This window comes from Aulonocara stuartgranti, assembly GCF_965226115.1.
Source record: "Aulonocara stuartgranti genome assembly, chromosome: 8".
NCBI lineage: Eukaryota > Metazoa > Chordata > Actinopteri > Cichliformes > Cichlidae > Aulonocara > Aulonocara stuartgranti.
The window spans coordinates 2,451,728-2,471,556 of record NC_138959.1 but is presented as its reverse complement, the minus strand read 5'-3'; the positions used below and the strand labels follow the sequence as shown (position 1 = coordinate 2,471,556).

General features: G+C 44.0%; 2 protein-coding genes across 4 annotated transcripts in view; both read left to right on the top strand.

The window, feature by feature from the left end:
* Positions 1–854: 854 nt before the first annotated feature.
* LOC309713645 (uncharacterized protein) lies at positions 855–4,279 on the top strand. The gene is made up of 3 exons (XM_082545440.1): positions 855–1,496; positions 2,146–3,398; positions 3,761–4,279. The coding sequence occupies exons 1-3, from the start codon at positions 1,143–1,145 to the stop codon at positions 4,164–4,166; spliced, it is 2,013 nt and encodes a 670-aa protein (XP_082401566.1). The 5' UTR covers positions 855–1,142; the 3' UTR covers positions 4,167–4,279.
* A 4,038-nt stretch (positions 4,280–8,317) lies between these two features.
* Positions 8,318–19,829, top strand: part of grid1b (glutamate receptor, ionotropic, delta 1b) — a 601,213-nt gene continuing 589,701 nt past the window's right edge. For all 3 annotated transcript variants that reach the window (XR_014278519.1, XM_082544624.1, XM_082544623.1), the window contains exon 1: positions 8,318–8,840. Coding sequence is in view for 2 of the 3 variants with exons in the window: in XM_082544624.1 (XP_082400750.1) it covers positions 8,759–8,840 (82 nt within the window). In the remaining variant the exon portion in view is untranslated. The remainder of the gene's footprint in view (positions 8,841–19,829) is intronic.

Below are 19,829 nucleotides of genomic sequence, written 5' to 3'. Positions count from 1 at the left end.
TGCTTTGTTTGATCGTTTTATTGAATGATTTCAGACTCAAGACCGTCCATCTTGTTCTGGTGCTTACACCATTGACAGATTGCCAGTCTTCCAGGGCTAACACAAGCAATACTCAAAGTTATTTTATTATAAAAAGAATAAAAGCGTTCTGGATCAACTGAAGGCTTTTCAGGGATCTTTTAAAGAAACCTGATGATAATGAATTACAGAAGCCTGGAAGTAATGAATCCACAAACTGACCTGTTTAGTCTGCAGTAAAGTATCCGGTATTTTCAGGTTTCTGAATACTACAAAGCTGATATACTTCAACTTGCTTTACAGGAAGCTTCACAAAAGCATAATTCACGGACACGTGATGTGTGGATCCAAAACTGGATGAAGACATTACATGTAAGCTTTTTCCTACCTTTCAAAGTAATCTTTCGTCGTTCTTGCCGTTCCTGCTTTTCTTGCACGTTCTCTCTCATTGTGGGAAATGGAGCATCTGAACCTTTAGCTAGCTGTGGCAGCAAACAGTTTACGTGTTCGCTGACATTTGTTGAGCTGTTAGAAATGTTGTATTTGAAATTACCGGACACTCACTGAACCGTTACACCGATTACGCTCGCTCCTCTTCAACAGCTAGCTAAATGCTAAAGTTCGGTTTATGGACATCTGCACCAAACACATTGTTCCGGATTGTTCTGGACTACTTCGATCTCTGACTACAGTACAATACATGATGCATAGATTATGATTTGTGCCTCTTTTCCCTCTTTGTGTGGATTAAACACGTGATTGATACGCCAGCAGAATTGTTCCCTCAAATTAGATCTGAATTGGTTGAATGTTTGAAGGCGCTCAGTAGGGTTGCCAACCGTCCCTTAAAATACGGAATCGTCCCGTATTTAGGAACAAAAGTACACGTCCCGTATTGAGCTAATAAGGGACGCACTTTGTCCCGTAATACAGGGAGAATCACAAAAAGTCTATAAATGTTAATGGATTTAACGCTTTGTTTGAAAACATAATTCCCAGCCCCTCTCCTGCTCTGTGACCAATGAGCTGACAGCACACTTAGCACGAGTATAACAATTCAGATTACCGCTTATCTAATTGGTCGAGGAAAGGTCGCGTGCGGAGAAGATACCGGAAGACAACAGATGACCAGCATGGCCAACAGAGAGACAAACACTGACACTGCGGCGCGACTCTGGGATGACAGTACACCTTTGAACAACAGTGCTTGTTCCCCTCCTAGAAAGAAAAAAAAAAGGTTGCAAAAATACAGGGAGGAATGGGAAAATGAAAACAACTGGCTGGGAAAAGTGCGCGATAACACGTATAAAGCGCACTGCACTGTGTGCCGGCGCACTTTTTCCATTTGCCATGGTGGACTGACTGACGTTAAGCAGCATGCTTCTACTGGTGGGCACATGATGAATATGAGGGGCGTGAAAGAAAGAGGAACCCTTGACCAATTTGTTGTCCACCAGGCCACGGCAGAAGCAGATATGGTATGTAAACATTGTTGTTTTTTTAAACCCTCTGGTTAAGGTTAATATGGGCATGTGCAGTGAATATCAGCGCTATGTGGCCAGAAGTTTGATAATATAATTTGTTTTGTGTAATAAACAACTGCAAGGATAGATGATTACAACGAATAGATGACTAATACATAAAAGTAATACATAGATGAATAATGATGATGAGTTATGATGCGTAATCATGGGAACAAGCGGGTTTACAAACTGGAGCAGCTGATTAGCTTTAGAAAAGCTGAAATAATACCTCAACTGAAGCCACAAAACCCGAATAAGTTGACACAGAAGAGACTTCAGTTTCAAGGCAAGGCAGAGATTCTTCCTTCCCACAGTGATTGTGGTCTTCAACAACTCTTTGAAGACTTGATTAGTCTGAGCTGCAACAACACCTAATTTCCCTCTGGGATTAATAAAGTATTACTGAATTGAATATATATAAAGAATACACATTATATTGAAAACATACATATATATGACCATACCCATTTCTTACAAGTTGCATGCGTAATTTATACTTTAAAGTCAGTTGATAAACTACACAAACTATACAGATATAATGTAATATATATATATATATATATATATATATATATATATGTATATGTATATTTCTATTTTATAGGTGACTGCTGCAGAGGTGACCCATGTCTACCACACTGTAAAGCACGGTTTAAGTTATAACTCGGGTGACTGTGCACTCAAACTGACTGTACGAATGCTGAATGACTCCAGTATTGCCAAAAAGATGTCCTGTGGGAGGACGAAAGCTGAAGCAGTTGTCACAGATGTCCTGTCTCCAAAGGCAATAGAAGAGGTGATCAAAAAATTGAAAAGTGGTGCAACTCCACTCCCATTCTCTCTTCACACTGATGCTTCAAACAAGGGAAATCGGAAGATGTTTCCCTTGGCCTTGCAGTTTTTTACACCAGAGGCTGGAGTTGTCAACAAGATACTGGATTTTGTTGAAAATCCAGATGAGTCTGCAGAGGGAATAGTAAAAATAATACAAAGCTCTCTTGAAAACGTGGGGCTATCCTTAGATCAGGTTTCTGCATTCAGTGCTGACAATGCAAATGTAAATTATGGCATCCACAACTCAGTCTTCACAAAATTGAAAGAGACCAACAGTGAGATCCTTCGTGGCAACTGCCATGCACATATTGTTCATAACACTGTGAAAAAAGCCCTGGACAAGCTCTCTGTTGATGTGGAAAATATTGTCCTGAAGATATACAGCTTCTTTTCCACCTCTGCCAAAAGGAGAGAGTCCCTGAAAGAGTTCTGTGAATTTTGTGACGTTGAATTCCATGATATCCTGCGCCATGTTGTGACGAGATGGCTGTCACTCAACCCTGCAATCACCCGCCTGCTGCAGAACTGGGACCCACTGAAGTCATATCTCATCAGCATTGGTGAGGAATGTCCAAGGCGCCTGAAGGAATTGCTGAAGTTGACAGAAGATGCTGCTGGAGTTGAGGGAGAGGCAGACATTGTGGAAGTCTACCTCCTCTTCTGTAATAATGTCATGTGTCTGTTTGAAGAAGTGGTGAAAAAACTGGAGAAGAATGTAACCACGTCTGTTGACCTCTATTCCATCATGGAGTGTTTCCTGAAAAGACTTATTCAGAGAAGAGATGATGGGTTCTACGGGTACCTAACAAGACAAAAGCTCCAGCGTCTCTCGCCATCTGATGCTGATGGTGCCAGGCAGGAGTTTACAGCCTTCCTAGACACTGCCATCAGTTATGTCCGGAAGTGGTTTGACTTTTCAGAAGAAAACTGGCTTTTCCACCTGCAGCCCCTCTCTCTAGCATCTGGGAAGATTTCCTTTGATGACATGGAGAAGATCATTGAACGGCTTCACCTGGCTGGCAGGTAAGAAGAAAACATTTGCCAGTGAAATGATAAACCATGTTTTAATAGTATTGATGGTTAAAAATAAACAAATACAATTGATAGATAACATATATAAATAAAACCATAATCATTAACTTTGTTTGGAGTGTATATACACACGCATGCAATCTTTTATACACTATTTTACAAATTCAAGGAGTTCATATACTTAATATACTTAATATAAAGTATAAATATAATAAATAAACTATACTTATTGTATTGTTTAAATGCTATACAACGTTATAAACATATACAATACATTTTTTCCATTTATTTACCACTGTAAATGTTCTATGTACCACTTAGGATTTAGGTCAACTTCTCATCTCTGTTGGCAGGTTAAACATCTCTATGGATGAGCTTTATGAAGAGTGTGTCACTGCAACCAGCCTTCTGAAGCACCTCACCAAAGAACATCAGGAGGAGGAAAAGTGGCAGTCCAAGGGAACAGCAGAGAAGTGGATGGAAATTCTTCAGGCAGCTGACCTCCCCAATATGCAGGCTGTTGTATCCTTTGTACTCAGCATCCCATCTTCCACTGGGTTTGAGGAGAGGATTTTCTCTCTTATGAAGAATAAGTGGACTGATGTGCGGAACAAATGTTCTACTGAATTAATTAGAAGTGAGCTCATTGTCAGTCTAAATTATGATATGTCTTGCTCAGAGTTTTACTCTGCAGTACTGAAAGACAAACAACTCCTAACTGCAGCAAGAGCTCAAAAAAAATACAAATGGAAAAAGTAGTCTGTTTCCACATAATGTAGCATTGAGCTTGAGTTCATGAGTTTGTTGGGTTTTTTACTTCAACGTTCAGCTACAGTCAAGGCCTTTGAGGCACAAATGTGTTTACAGGTGTTCCACAGACTTTTTTTGCACTTTTCTAATTGCACTAAATGTGCACTGTTACAAGAATGTTTTTCTTTCTATTGTTTTCTATTAATTTATATAATTTTAGGTTAAGCAGGACAGAGTTCTTTGTGTTAATTTTGTCATTTTGCACAAAAAGTGAAGCGTACCAGTCTTTCGTTTAGGAAAGAGACCTATTTTATTGTGTTAATGTTGTCATTTTGCATTAAAAATAAATGGATAAATGATCATTTGTTTCCCATGTGTTCATATCACAAAGAATAAACATCTACTTAAATCAACTTCAAGTCAAATGGTAAAAAAAAAAAAATTTCACACTCAAAAAAAAGAGCTAAAAAAATTCACCACACAGGGAAGGGTGAAGACAACTGGGTCGCCCGGCCCTGGCCACGAGGTGTCCCTTATTTTTTTTTCAGGGAGTTGGCAACCCTAGCGCTCAGTTATGGGAAATAATAACTCCCCTCAGATGTCTTGTAGCTGAAGTCGAGTCTGTTCTGAAGATGTAAATAGTAGAAAGTACATTTGTGTTAAACAGTGGCGAGTAACAACAAAAACGTGTCAGAAAGAAATACTCACGTAAAGTGCAGAGCCCTAAAAAGTCTACATTAGTACAATAATGAATAATTTATGTTTCTTCTGAATTATAATGATGAACAACGCCTACTCTAAAAAACAGAGAAACCGAAACCAAGCCAGTAATCTCCACTTCAACAGCATCAAACTATCCAGTTTAGGTTTACACAGAGGAGGTTAATAGTACTTTCTTAAAAATCAAAAATATGTCCTTTAAAGTGTGTGTATTACGAAATGTGTGTATTTTAAAAAGTACTACAGAGTCCTCTGAAACCTCCCCAGTTAATTACTGAAATTATGATAACAAATTTCATATTACAGTTTTAATTTTTGAAAATGCGCATGAGGTACTAATTTAACTTATAATTATTATTTCCCAGAGCAGAAATGTAACATGAATAAAACACGATTTCAAATCCATTTCTGTGGATTTACATGTTGGAGTCAAAAGGTTTTTACACAGAGAGGTTTGTTTTATCCGCTTCATGAATCAGGAAATACTTTTACAAAAAAATCAATTCTCACAGTGCTTTTTAATGAATGAGGTGTTTTATAAATATATGAATGGAAAGACTGAGGAGCAGATTTTGTGCTCAAAATCAGATTTTTTTTTTTTAACTGACCTTGAGATATAAGTAAAATATAATTCTTTTTATTTTTATATTGGAAACAAATGTTGACAGGTTACATCATTTAACTGAAACGTCACACTGAGGAAATGTTTATCTTTTATTAGCTGATTTCAATAAATGTCCAACAGAACAAGTAACGACCATAATTTGCATTTCAGGCGCTTTATTTCACCTTCAGAATAAAAGCCCCGCAGTAACAGCTTGCTGCCAGTAGGAGGTGTGATGTTCCACCAATGGAGAGACTCCTTTTAACAAGCCTGTGTCATTTCAGGTCGTGTGTGTGTGTGTGTGTGTGTGTGTGTGTGTGTGTGTGTGTGTGTGTGTGTGTGTGTGTGTGTGTGAAATCAGGTACAATAAAAGTCAATTACTTATGAAGATTTCAATCATTAGGAATATTAAACATCTAATATCATCATCTAATAATGTCGCGTGGAACCCGTGTAGCTCCAAATTGCCCGAGTTTTCATTAGCTGAGAAAGACCTGCTCACTCCTGGAAATACATTTTTCAGTTAACATAATGACTTTTAAAATAATTGATTCTAATTAAGAGGAAGGAGAATTTTCTCAACCCGTAGAGGAACCATTATACTCTGAATTAATTTTAATAATTTAGTGATGCATGCTTTACAAGTGGTAAAATAAAGACGTCTAATACAACATATATTAGATATGTGGCATATCCTAATATCACTATTTGCATGACTGCAGTTTAATTCCTGCTCACAGATGCTACACGGCACTTTTCTACTTATTTGTTTTAAAGATTATTGATTGAGTGATGATGCCTCATGTTAATGATCAGGATTATAATGGAGGGATTATGTCATTTAGATGAGCACTGATGACTGTAACGATTATTACCGGTGAGGGTGCTGACTTTATAGATGTATATTGATGAAGATGACAGTGTGAACCCCTCTTACATTCAAAACTGAAAACATTAGCGAGGTACGCGTGGATTGGCTGAATTTGTAATTGGCTGGAGAGTGTACATGTTTGTCCACAGATTCACAGTCAACTGCATAAAAGTGACGGAGCTGCAATCAGTCGGAGCTCATTTTAGATCCTCGTCAGCTCAGAAACATATTTGGGTGCAGAAGTAATAATAAGCTTCACAGTTTTCCCAGTCCAGCTGCTCTAAACACACTCATTCATGCACATTTTAACAAATTAGCAAAGGCTAATGGTGAAGCCTCATTAACCAAAACATCATCTGCGCTCACATAAACTCACTCGATGTTGTGGTGTATCTGCACAAGCACTCAGTTTGATGTGAAACCTCATCAGCACCTGTTCAGTAAGAGAACGGGAGGAGTACAAATCAGACTAACTGCAATAAGAGTAATGCTTCAGTTTGTTTAAGTCACTCTTGTTCCTGCAGATTCTACTGAGTCTATTAAAGAATCTATTAAACGAATCTCACTGCGGTCTGCTTTTCTCTGCTGGTGAATATTATTTTATTCATTTGACTCGTCAGATACCCCTGCGGATACTTTTGTCCCTTCTGACACTCCGTACAAAGAAAGTGTGCGGGGAATCCAGAGGAGCTGTCCGGACCCGCGTGGTGCTGAAACCGTCAGCTGGAAGGTTCCTCTCGGGTTCCTCAGCAGAGCTAGACTTAACCGAACAATTAAAAGACATTTCTGAGTCATTCGCAAGAAATATCCTTTAATTGTAAGGTCACGTCTAGCAGTCTTGCACGCAGGGTGGCAGCCATCCACAGTCCGTCACAGCCCCGGTTCACCTGGAATGACATCGGGGGAGAGGTCATGACGTCACAGTGTCACAGTCAGTGGTTTCAAGTCACCAGAAAACTCGCAGAGTGACGCGTGCAGTGGAGGCATCCTCCCCACGGTGTGAGAGAGCCGCAGCTTCAGGGCTGCTGGGAGACACTCACCTGCCTTCATCACTCCCCTCCTCTCCCTCGCAGCGTGTCTGTGCCACGGTGCGTCCACGCATAAAAAAAATAAATAAAACCAAACCCCACGAGTCTCCGCGTTTGGTTCTTTCCCGCTCCGTTTCTGTAGAGCCTCCACTCGGCGCTGGGGGAAGATTTTACGCACGCTGCGACGCCCAAAACCTGTGTGTGTGACACCCGGAGCTCTGAGTACGTCACGGGTTACAGGTGTTGCGGTTGCGAGGGAACCGCTTGAAAGAGGAACTTGTTTGGTTTTTAGGGTGGTGTAAACCTCCGACAGTGCGCAGCGCGTCACCCACGACCTATCCAAGCCGCCCGGAGGAAGCGCAGATCCGCGCTGCTGCTCCACTCCAACACATTCATTCATACAAACCCACGCAGACCCACGAGAAGCACGAGACGTTTGCGACAGAGGAGCCGCGTGCTCTTCGTCTTTCTGTCACCAGAGAGCAAAAAGAAAAACGCGACACATCGCGCGGGTCTTGGATTTACGCACGGACACCGCGGTCAGAGTCACGCGACGTGACCGAACAACACGCGGGCAGCACGGCCACCGCAGCGGCCGCGGAGTGTCCGTGAACTCCGGACGGAGGGATAAGCGCGCCGGGCTGTCTCGAGTTCATCACCGGTAAAGACAAATAAAAGCGACCCACGAGTCACGAGCCCACTTGCCACCAAGCCAGAGTCCAGGGCGCCACCACCTCCGCACGTCTCCTTCGCGCTGCGCTCTCATCCATCCCTCCATATCCATCTCCAGCCCTCGCCTCTCTTTTCTCCGGTCGGGCTTACAGCGCCGTAGATAGAGGCTCCGCAGTCACGTGGGTCGGAGGAGAGGAGAGAAGGACCGAGAGAGAGCGAGAGAGAGGGAGGGGGAGAGAGAGAGAGAGCGTCCCTCCTCCTCCGCAGTTTGCAGTGTGTTATGTCTCATACTCGGAGGTAGAGAGTCAGAGCTGCTCGTCCGGCGGATCTCAACCTCTGAATCCAACCCCCGTGTCTTCTCTCATCCTTCCCCTCTCCCCTTCTCGCTCACCCGGGTTGCTTTCTCTCCGGAGCCGCGGGAGCTTCTACGTCTTCTTTCTCTCGACTTCGGCCAACAGTTTGCTCTTTTTGGATTTGGGTTTTTCTTCTTGGACGTTTTGACGAGTACTCGCTGCTGATTTCACTCAGCACTGCTCCTCGCTGCTGCCGCTGCCGCCGCTGCTGCTTCTGCCGCCGCTGCCGCTTTTACGCACCGACGCTTATTTTGGATTTGCTCGGCAGCACCGCTGGAGAAAAACAGAGAAAGACAATAAGAAGCATAAAGCGAGGTGGATCCGTGGATGCGCCCCTTTGGCTCACGCTGGAGATGGAAACGCTGATATTGTTATTTCATTCCCTGTGGATATTGCAATGCAACACTGTGAGCGCCGACTCCATCATTCACATCGGTAAGAACCGGCCGGGGCGCCTCTCCTGCTGCAGGCAGAGCCGTGCCCACGGCTCCACGCACGAAGGGAAATTTGCTGTTTTAAGTTGAGTCGCTGAAGAATTTCAGTGCTAAGTTTTCGGTGCCGATTTTCAGCCAGTCAGCCTCTTCTTCTCCGGCGAAAAGGGACTCGACCTCACAGCTGATTATCGTTCCGATTCGTGCCAGGGTAACGTGTAGGGAGGGGGGGGGGGGGGGGGCTGTTGCATCCAGCCTCAGACCCACGCAGCGCAGACCTGCTAGAAGTGCCCGCAAAGTGTTGCGCCGCGCCATCCCACCACCCCTGCATCTCATCCACAACCCCTCCATCCTTCCCAGAGAAGGATGCGTAAAAAAAAAACCCAAATCTGAGGCTGGCAGGAGAATCTGGCCCGATGTGGGTGTTTGGAGGGTTTAGTTTCACCCATCCGCCTCCCTCTCCCCTTCTTCCTCCTTCACCCCTCTCCCCACTCCCTCGCCTCCCCTCATCTATAAGCCTGAACTTTGAATTGGACGTGAGTGAAATGTTAATAAAGCGCTAGGGGAAGAGATGACAAAGGGGACAAACACCGACTGTTCGGGCTGTGAGCGCCGCTCTCTGCTCGTGCGTCCTTCTTGATATGATAATCCGGAGATTCTAGTCAAGACACTTTTTTTTCTTTCTGTTTTTAGTCGAAAGAATTGAGGGAGGATGCAGTGAAGTCAGTGAGAGGGGGAAGGCTGACACGCAAACTCACAGCAATCACGCACTTCTCACTTAAACTCCCCAGTTTGCACTAATTCCACTCAGAGGCTCCGCTCGGCCTTGAGGTGGTTGGATGCAGCACGCCTGCAAACCAGTTTAGAAAAGGAGAAATTTCAAATATTAAATAAATAAATAAGAGTAATCAGGTCTCTCCTGCAGCTTCGGCCATCGAACAGGGCCGGCAGCAGCACTGCGGTGGCCTCATGGTTGGAGCCAGGAGAGGGAAGAGAGAGAGAAGCGGATGTGGTTGGAGGTTGTAGAAAGAGCAGGGGTTGGTGGTGGTCTCTCTCTGCGTGTGTGTGGTGGTGGGGGAGGGGGGGGGGTGTTAGAGCTATTGAGTCTCAAATGAATGCACTTCCTACTTGACTCTATGACATGTTGCTTCTGAAACGTTGCATCTCCATTAAGAGAAAACTAAAATGTCATTCCTGCTGTGATGAAAACATCAGCGCACACACACACACACACACACACACACACACACACACACACACCAGTAACATGAGGTGAGTCTTCGTTTCAGCACTGAGATGGAGATGGCTCGTGTGGCAGATTGCTTTGTGTGCCAGCTCTTTAGGTTTGGCTTCGTCCTTATTTGTACATGCACAGATGACACTTGGAGGAATTAAAACCTGTTGTTGGCCATTTTTCAGCAGCTCCTCGTTCGCCACAGAATGAATCTCAGAGTGTAGATGGAGGGCTGCACAGATGGATGGCTACTTCACTGTCCCTCGGGAGAAAATCTGGATTCACTCGGCTCATGGCAACAAGAGAGAACAGTGATACCAGATTATCCACAACACAGAACAGTAAATGCAACAAATCAGGGGTAGGATGAGGGGGTGGGGGGTGATGCCAGTCAGAGCAGGCGTGAACATGCAGCTGGTGCTGCTGGTGTTATTTATGAGCAAATTTGGGAGCTAAACGAAGAAAAATAGAAGCCATAAGAGTTTAGAGATGTCAGAGCTGCAGGTAGAAAGAAGCTCAGTGTTCTCTCCACGCGAGGAGGAGCTCGTGTCCAGCCGACAGAAAAATGAAAATAAATGTTGCAACTTGTAAGTGCAAATCTCGCCTGCAACCTCTGGTGTATTGTTGCGTGTCCATACCTGTGGTGTTGGTCTTGGTGGTGGAGCCCTGCAGATTCTGCTTCACAGATACGTGAGGATTCTTTGTTGACCAGGATGTGCGTGTACTGTACTCCTCAAACCAGATTCTCTGAGTTTTCTGCAGGCTCGGCCCCCGCCTGCCTGCTAAAACAAATCATATGCATTAAAATATATCAGAAAATCCTCCTTGATCCCTGCACAAGCGTCAGCACAGTTATTGATCGTCTGTGGGTTTATTTATTCTGCCACAGTTTTATATAAAACCTTCCTGCCTGGTGCTACGAGGCTTCCTGGTGGCACAGTGTTTAAAGGCTTAGAGTTCTTTAGCTTTCATACGACTACACTCGGTTTTGTCGTTCATCCAGAGAACCAGTGATGCTCTTCTTTTATTGCCATGAAGAGGCAATTGTGGTGTCTGGTTTACTTAAAACTTAAAGTTTTGGTTAATCCCTGGTTTCCTGTTTTATTTTGAAAGTATTTCTTGTGTAACTCTTCATTGACTTCCTGTTTCATTTCCTGGCTTTATAATAGTCTTTCCCACCCTAACTGTTTCCACCTGTGCTTCCTCAGCCCTGTGTGGGTTCATACAGAGCCTCGTCTCACCTGATTTGATTGTAGTTGCACCGTGTGTTGGATGCTTTGGCTGATCCTGCGTTTCCTGTTTTGTGAGCTCCTTTCTGTAAGTTTAATTAAAGCTATTTTGGGATTTTTCACACCAGACAGTCGGCTGCACCTGGGTTTGTTTTGCAAAATTATTCTCATTATTCTTCTTGTCGTTTTCTTTTTAAATCAGAGAAGACTTTAACGTTGGTTGATCTGGGAGCGTTTATGGCCAAGTCGGTGTGTAGGGGGAAGAGTTGAAAGGCAGGTGGAGGTGTCATGGAGAGTGAAGAGAGTGACGGCTTCACACTGCAGAAACTTTGGACTCTTACAGATGTTTCAACCAGGAATCACTAAGAGTTGGATTTGAATCAGAGGGAGGCTCTGGCACTCTGGCTCTTATATCCACTCCCCAGCATCAGGTCCCGTTTGAAACCACGTAGACTTAAGTGGGTTATAAGCACCAGTGGAGGGTCACTAACCCCACAGCACCCGCTTTGTGTCCAATATGGAAGAAATGCCACAGATTATAAGTTATGTGCGATTATTTGAGGAAATTCACATAAATAAAACAAAGAAAGATGCTTTTGGTGAAGCTTGATATATGATTTTGTTTTTTAAAAATGCTATTAGTGTTTATTTTTATTTCTATAAATTCTAATAATAAAGAACAACAAGGAGGAAGAGAGTAAGACAGAATGATGTTAGCCATGCGCTGAAGCTCCTGTTTCTGAGGTGAGGACGTGCTGTGTTTCCACTTTTCCCCTTAATTAAGAGACCCTTCAAAAAGTGTGACTCAACATGATGTTGCAATCATCGACGAGTCAGAGGCTGTTGTCACTTGTGTCTGCTATTGATCGCAGTGTATTTGATGGCTCAAAATGTCTCATTGCAAATCATAATCCCAGCGTGAAAAATGATCGTTGTTAGTATTTAGTATTTATTTATTTATTGTCATTGTCAAGAACAATGAAATTGCGTTTGGGGCTTCCATACAACAGCTTGTTTACACATCAAAAACCCTTAAATGTGCAAAAATGTGTACATGGATAAATATACAGTAAAGACAGATTGGCCTCATCCTTGTAGATGCAGACACTTTGTCTGATTGTGTCACTCGGCTTCCGTCGTTCCCCGAACCTACTGACAGTCTGGCTTGGCAGCAGAGCTGAACCTAGATCAGATGTGACATGTTCCACTGTTGGCCCCTGAAACCCCTGCCCGAGCATCTGTCTCGTCCGGCCGCGCTGCTTATCGTCGGTGACATATCCCGGTTTGTTTGTCCCTTCCTCTCTGCTGCTGCCTGTAGTGGCTCAGTGGCAGGCAGAGGGTGTCGCAGGACGGAGGGTTGATCTGTGAAAAAGCCGATTTGGATGAAAACGTGAAGGTTTGTGGCCTTCACTCAACCTGCTTCAGCCTTTGACCCACTTAATGTGTCCGTGGGCATTTGTGCAGTAAAATCCTGCTCTGTGAGGTCCGAGGCCGGGCAGGTTTTCGTCATCTCCTCCCATCAGCAGCTGGCGTCTCTAATTAGCCCCGCCCTTCTTCCTCTTTGGTTGAATGTGCACAAAATCAGTGAAAACAGCTGCCTGGGAAGGAAAGCTGTGGTCAAGGAACATCAGTTTGTCTGATTGGAGGTCAGGGGCAGGAGCTGCAAACAGGTGGGGATGGGGCTGGAATTAATGTTGGCCTTTAATTAAATATCAGACATCAAGCTGTCGGCGAGCTACAGTCCTGACATGATGGCTGCTCTCAGGGGGCTCATGCAAACATCTCTGTTCAGAGGAGAGGAAGGTGAAATCATTATGAAAAGAGACAAAATATCAGGTTGTCAAACCTCCGCAGACGCGCCTGCAGACCGATGAATCAGCCATGTTGAGACAATATCGAGCTGTTGTTTGTAGGAAACATGACAAACATTTGTGTCTGACAAAACTCGACAAATACATTCGTTCAGCTCACTCTGCAACAGAGAGAAGCTCAGCATATCCCATATGTTTATGTTTAATAGATAAAAGATATCTTCGTTCCGCTGAAGGGAAATTTGAAACGCTGCAGCTCACAATAACATTTCAGGCCAGCTTCGGAGTTCCTGTTTCAGCGCAGCAGAGCACAAATCATCAGTTTAGGTTTGTAAAGACCCACGTTCCCCCAGCGGAGGGTCGCTGCACGCATTCAAACTGAAGTGAAGGCTTCAACGTGCTTTTCTTGGCTCCTTCTTTCCCGCTCATCTTCACAGCTGATGAGTGGATCGCCATCCTCGCAGAGACTCGTCCTGTTATTGGTTCATTCCTGTTGAAATGGGTTCCTTTTTCTTCTCACTGTCACATGGTGCTTTCTCAGAGGTCATCACTGGACAGGTGCTGTTTCTTCCTCTTGTGTTGCTTTTAGCAGCAGAAGCTCGTGCAGGTGGCTTCATTTTGTTTTTCCATTCCAATATTTTCTGATTCTCAACTCCTCGCAGATTTGAGGCGACACCTTTGTTACGGTCACCTGCTTAAACACCAGTTAGACCATATTATCATCTGCTTGGTGCGGAGAGCGTGTACCCACCGCTGTCTGTTTTTCAGTCTCGTCATAAAACACATCTTTATATCTGGTGGTATTTCATTGTAGTGGTTTTTTAAACTGGTCGTTGTGTGAAATCAGGGATGCGGTCATACTTTACTTTGAGGTTTTTAATGCTTGCTCACAGCCATTTCTTTTTTGTGACAGTCTTCAGCAGCTGTGAATACGATACAGACGTTGTCATGTAAAAGACGTTATAGATGCAAGCTCCTATTGTCGGTGTCTGCCTTCATTCCCTGATGCTGCTGGACTCAGGTTGTAGCTCTTCCTGTTCCCTGTGGGCTGTTTTCCAGATCTGAAGGTCCTCTAAACGCCCCTCAGGCCAAATGGATAACAAGTCACTTTTTATAAGGAGCCTGAGGAGGAGAGATTACCCCATCCCACGAGCCAGGCAGCTGACTCGGGATGATTTACGGCATCAGTGTGGCGGCTAGCAGGAAGAGAGCCGTGCTCATCCGTCGCCCGGCTTTGGAAAGGCGATCTCGAACTGCAGGAATCCAATCTGTTGAGGCTGGCAACGCGAATGAACAGCTGCGGCCTTTTCTTGCCCCACCGCTAAATAAGATAAACTAACCCAGTTAGGGAACAACGCAAAAGGCTTCCCGCACTGTCTCAGTGAAGGCTTAGCCAGGCCATTTACCTCCACCACCTGCACACACAACACACACACTGAACAAGGAGCAGGCGTCTCTCACATAATGCAGCAGCCTCACTTTGCGGACTGAATGAACGTGGCTTGCAGCAGAGTGCTTGACCCTGCGAGGGCATTAAAATACTCTGCAGAGAAACGTTAGTGTTGCTTCAGATTCTCTGTGACAAACAGAGGAGGAGAAGCGACTGTGTGGGCAGGCCGGCAGGAACAACCTGGAAAAGGAGCCGGCTCGACTAATAACAGGGTTCTGAAAGCTGCTGCTGATGTTTCTTTCATTATTTTTGGTCCGTTTTAAGCTGCTGTGCAGACTCGTGATTGTCTCTACATGCGACTGATCCTCAGCACGCTAACTCAGTTTCAAAATTGAGTTTGTTTCCCAGGACGGAGAACCGTTCGCTTTAAACTTGACTGTTTCACCCACATGGCCGCTCAGTGTTTAAGTGAGATGTGCTGATGAACACGTGTGTATCACTGTTCTTCATCGACACGTCCACAGCCCTGTTCTTTGCTGTTAATTCTGCAAATCTGAACATGTAACTAAAATATGATGATGGTAGCAAAATGTAGCATTGTCTGTTACTCGCTGCTTTGAATTCGAAGGTTAATCTCTCACATTAACCTCACATTGTCGGCATTTAGTCTTTTCTGTGTTTAGCCTGTTTTACCTCGGGAATACGCCCAGCGCGGCTGCTTTGCATGCCAGCTCTGATGTGGCTGCCGGAGCCAATTCAAAGTAGTGCTCATGATTCCACACGACGTACCAGAGTGGGCTCCCAGAAGCAGCTCCTTTCACGGTGAACTCGGTAAACACGCTCCTGATGACTTCATGGGCTCAGACTAACGCTTGACGTCACTTTGAATGAAATATTAAGTCCAGACTCTGCAAAGTCATCCTGAGAGTCAGACAGGAGGATTCAGCAGGAAATGCTCATTAATGAGCGTGCACCAGTCCATCTTTAAAACATCGAGGTGGTGAAAACGTTGAGTCTTGAGACTAACGGGCATCAGGAATCCATGGGTGACGTCACCGTGGCTACATCAATCTCATACACTGTCTATGTGATTGTCCTGAGATGCCTCAAAAAAATAAAGGTCATTCCACCTGACTCTGGTGTGTGATTCAGGCGACTGACAGAAGAAGCTCCCCTCGTGAAAGTAGCCGACTGAAAATTTAATTTAAACAAGTCAGACATTAAAACATCATGCGCCCCTTTGTTGAACTGGTTGTTAGGTCCGCACTTGTGTCAAAAGTCTTGGAGTCATCTCGGGCAATGCTCTTTTCTTCACCACCCTCATCAGAATCTGTAGCGCCGCAGATTCGATTTCTAGACTTTGCCCTTTTCTTCGTCAACACAGCACTCGATCCTGGTTCATGCTCTCACCTTGTGTTTGGATTATTGTAGTGCCATTCTCTCTGCTCTCCCAAAAAATCCTCCAAATCGTAGAACTCTGCAGCAGGTTACATCCAGTGTCATCCACCTTCATTGGCTCCTGATTCCTCCACGTATCCAATACTAGATTTTGCTTCTTATCTTCAAAGTTCTCACTGATCTTCTCCTGTCAGACCTCCTTCATCCTCACACTCCTTCCTGTGCCCTCTCCTCGCTGCTCCTCACTTCAGACATGAACATCACGGTTCAAGCTAGACTTTGGTCTCTGGTCATGTTTATCACCCAAACCAGTATTGTTGTTGGTAATGGTGCTTTTGATGGGGCGGTTAGGAGAAATGTTGATTGCTTGGTTTGATGTGAATAAAGGTTTAAAATGTTGTGCCCATTTACAGTATCGGTGTTCTTATTCCCCAGTTTAAATTCTGTTTTGAATAATTCAGTTTGGCTGTTGTTGGTCAGATGCTTTGTTGTTTTCAAACCTACTTGTCTGAAATTGGCCTTTGGGAGGACAAATAATGTTTTCAATTGAGTAACTACAGGACAATTAGAAGGAAAACACAGACGGCCTGAAAGCAAAACAACAAAAATAAACCAGGATGGGAAACAAACAAACACTTGAGCTTTTTCCTTTTAAAAATGTTCAAATAGATGAAATTTCTTCGAGTAAGGAGGCTGCACACAATGCACAATGTTTCCTCCTTTTTCTGTAAATGTATTTGGAGTCTTTTATTTGGCATTTACTTTTTTTTTTTAACTCTGGCTAAACTGAAGTCACGTGCACACGTGCACAGGCTCTGCTTGGGTAGCTCTTGGCAGAGATGGATTTTAGAACCCCGTCCTGCAGATGCATCTTTTTAAATTCCAAGCGTGGCCCAATGATTGCTTTGTTTTGAGACACTGAAGCTTTGACGCATCGGTACATTACATTACATGTTACCAGTTTACACGGTCCGTCAGGACTTCTGGTTTAATTTGAAGCTTCTCGTGTTGGATTTCTTGTATTAGATGCTGCTGCTCGCTGATGTTTAACAGGCTCTTCCAGCTGCAGCAGCTCGGTGGATCTTAATATATGCCATATTGTCTCCACAGCAGAACTGATCTCGTGTATATGACTGTCTGTTATGATAGCCAAAGCTAATCTGCACACGTGCATGTTTCATTGGCTGTTGAACATGAGGAAGAGGAGCTCAGTGCTTCACATGTCAGGTGAAACTTTGGGTTTGAGGCTGAGGATTGAGTCGAGCTTCAGCCGCTGATGTCTGACTGTGAGAACATGCTCTGTGCTCACAGGCAGGAGGAGCTGGGCTGCTGGGACAGTTTTGTTTTCCCCTTGTACGCCTGAAGGTCACGGTGCTGCAGCGCCGCTTATTTGGATGTTTAATTATGATAATAGCTCCGCTGCATCCTCCATTGGACTCTGGGGAAATGTCACCCAAACTCCTGGTTGCTATAAATCTTCTCGTTGTGCTGCTTTGTGTTTAAACCTCCACATTATTCATTTCACTTCCACTGTGTCCAGGATCAGAATAATATCCAGTTTCCACAGAGCGGATGTGAAGACTAATTCTCCGCATCACCTGACCTTGATTGGCATGTAGCTTCTGTTTTTGTTGCCATTATTGATGCAAACCTGCTAAATGGAGCTTTTCCTCTTCAGTGGTACTGAAGTACAGAGAGCAGCAGGACGAGTTCAGCTTTGTCACATTTTCTTCTCTAATCTGTCGTCGTTTGCATCGCTCCTATACGTCTATGCTTGTCTTGGGTTTGAATCCATTTCCTGTTTTATTTCATAAACGTCCACCTTCATGCATTTCACCGTGACTTCTGTCATTGTTCTGTTTCCTGCCAGTTGTCTTGCCAACGTGTGTTCAAAAAGCCAATCACTGACAGCATAACTACTCGGTCCTTCTTTGAGGTTCGGCTTCTCAGTCACTTTGTTTCATGAATAATTCTTCATGATTTTCTCCCGTGGTCTGTAGTCAGTTTTATTTTGTACCTGCCCCTAAGATGTGGTGTTTGCTAGCTTACAGACTAACTGTGTGCGACCTTTGACCCAAACTAAAGTTTAGTTTCACCTCAGGCAGATTTAAATGGCGCTGACAGAGGATGGAGCAACATGTTGGTTTGTTTTAATTAGAACATTTCCACTATTTAAAGACTTGATGGTATTAGTGGTCTTTCTAGGTTAAGTATATTGGTTTTGGTTCAAGTTTTGAATTTCAAAATTTGTTATCAACCTACCAGGTTTGTTTGGAAGTTTGAGCTCAGCATGAATCATTTTAGCCGTTTGTGTTTCTTTCCCTGACATTTCTTTGAAGGACTTGTATTGTTGCTCGTTCTTCTTTTGCCTGCTTTCCTCATCCCAGTTAATTTCACCTGTTCTGTAATTACACGTGAGTATAAGAATACTTCAGCACAATATATCCACATAACATAGTCATCCAAATTGTATTTAATGAGCTCCACAGTCACACAAACATGTACAGTATTAGCATCCAGCACTAGGCTTTATTAAACCGGTTATTGTAGAGTCCTGTTTGTCATTAGCATCCTGGTGAGGGCAGGATCCACCACACCACCTCTCGCTGAGGGAGGCTGGAGGACAATGTAAAGAATAATTTGCACTCTTGCATGTAATAACAGTCGAGTGTTCTGCCACGTATGTTTTATTTCCCTGTAGTTTAGCCTACCAGGGATTTGCCACATGGGCTACTGGAAAGATAAATGGCACCTTTTGTATTACCACTTATTAAACCTTTAATAGGATTGGATTTTCCTGTATGAGGGTGATGAAAGGAATGAGTGTAATTGCAATGACTGTGGGTGCCGACATCGGCCTCTTCCGCTGATTAATGGACGACAGAAATCAGAGCCGGCAAAGGTAGACCGAAGCCAGCGGCGTCTTGATACTGTCATAAAAGTCCCACTGTGGCAGCACCATGACTGACAGCATCTCTATATATTTATATTCATTTATTAGTTGCTGTTGTTGATGCAGGCTGTCAGGACAGTAAATGATCTATAGGAGTCCTGATTTTCACAGTAAATGGACGTCAGTCTTCAACATCCACGTTTTCAGTAACAGGTCGGGGTTATATTTGCTTCCTTTTTATGTGGAGTATTGACCTGTTGGGCAAAGCTCAGTGGAAATCTACTTTAACATGTGGCTAAAATGCTGCCTAACCCTAACCCCACTCAAAGTGATTTGCTGGCACTCTGGTGGATGTTGAGAAGCTAATGTGAGGAAATCTCATGTGTGAGCCAGCCTGCAGTCACAGGAGCTGTCCTTGGTGCTGAGAGGGAGGCAGCTGTACGAGTGTTTTCCTGAACAGACCTGAAGCCCTCTGCATTTTGTTTCTTTCCTTCAGCTAATCCTTTCCACGCAGCCTGCATCAGGATGTCAATACATAATACAAAGTATACAAGCACCAAGCAGTCAATCAGCGTAACACAGATTCTCATTCTCATCCCTTTTTATTTAGGCCTCAGTGTTACACACAAGGCCTAAATAAATAAATGGTGTGAGTGCTCGTAGACATACTGACACGCTCATGCGTTGATAGACTTGCAAAGGCAGGGTGGAGGTGTCATGAATCACACATATATCAGTCGGACACTGTGGATTTCCCCCCAGGTTTCCCTCACAGTCACTGTCTGGTGTCAGAAAGTTGAACGTGAACTGAAATATCTGCAGAAATGTTTTTTTTGCAGACTGGGTGGGCTCAGCCTCGTCCATGTGATTGTGAATGTTTCCTGTTGTTTTCCCTCTTAGTCTTTACATCACTTCCGGTGTTGTTTTGAATGTTAGACCCTCACGTGGCTTCGTTTTGATTTTTACGTTTGTTACCTTTCCTGTTACCGTCTAAACTGAGATCACCTGTGCTGTCTCTGTGGAGTCTTCTCTTGTGCT

What these genes read in the sequence shown, in the direction of transcription:
- LOC309713645 (XM_082545440.1), top strand. Translation starts at nt 1,143, where the DNA reads ATGACCAGCATGGCCAACAGAGAGACAAACACTGACACTGCGGCGCGA. An exon ending in CCACGGCAGAAGCAGATATG is followed by an intron (nt 1,497 to 2,145) that starts GTATGTAAACAT and finishes TCTATTTTATAG; the next exon opens with GTGACTGCTGCAGAGGTGAC. An exon ending in CGGCTTCACCTGGCTGGCAG is followed by an intron (nt 3,399 to 3,760) that starts GTAAGAAGAAAA and finishes CTCTGTTGGCAG; the next exon opens with GTTAAACATCTCTATGGATG.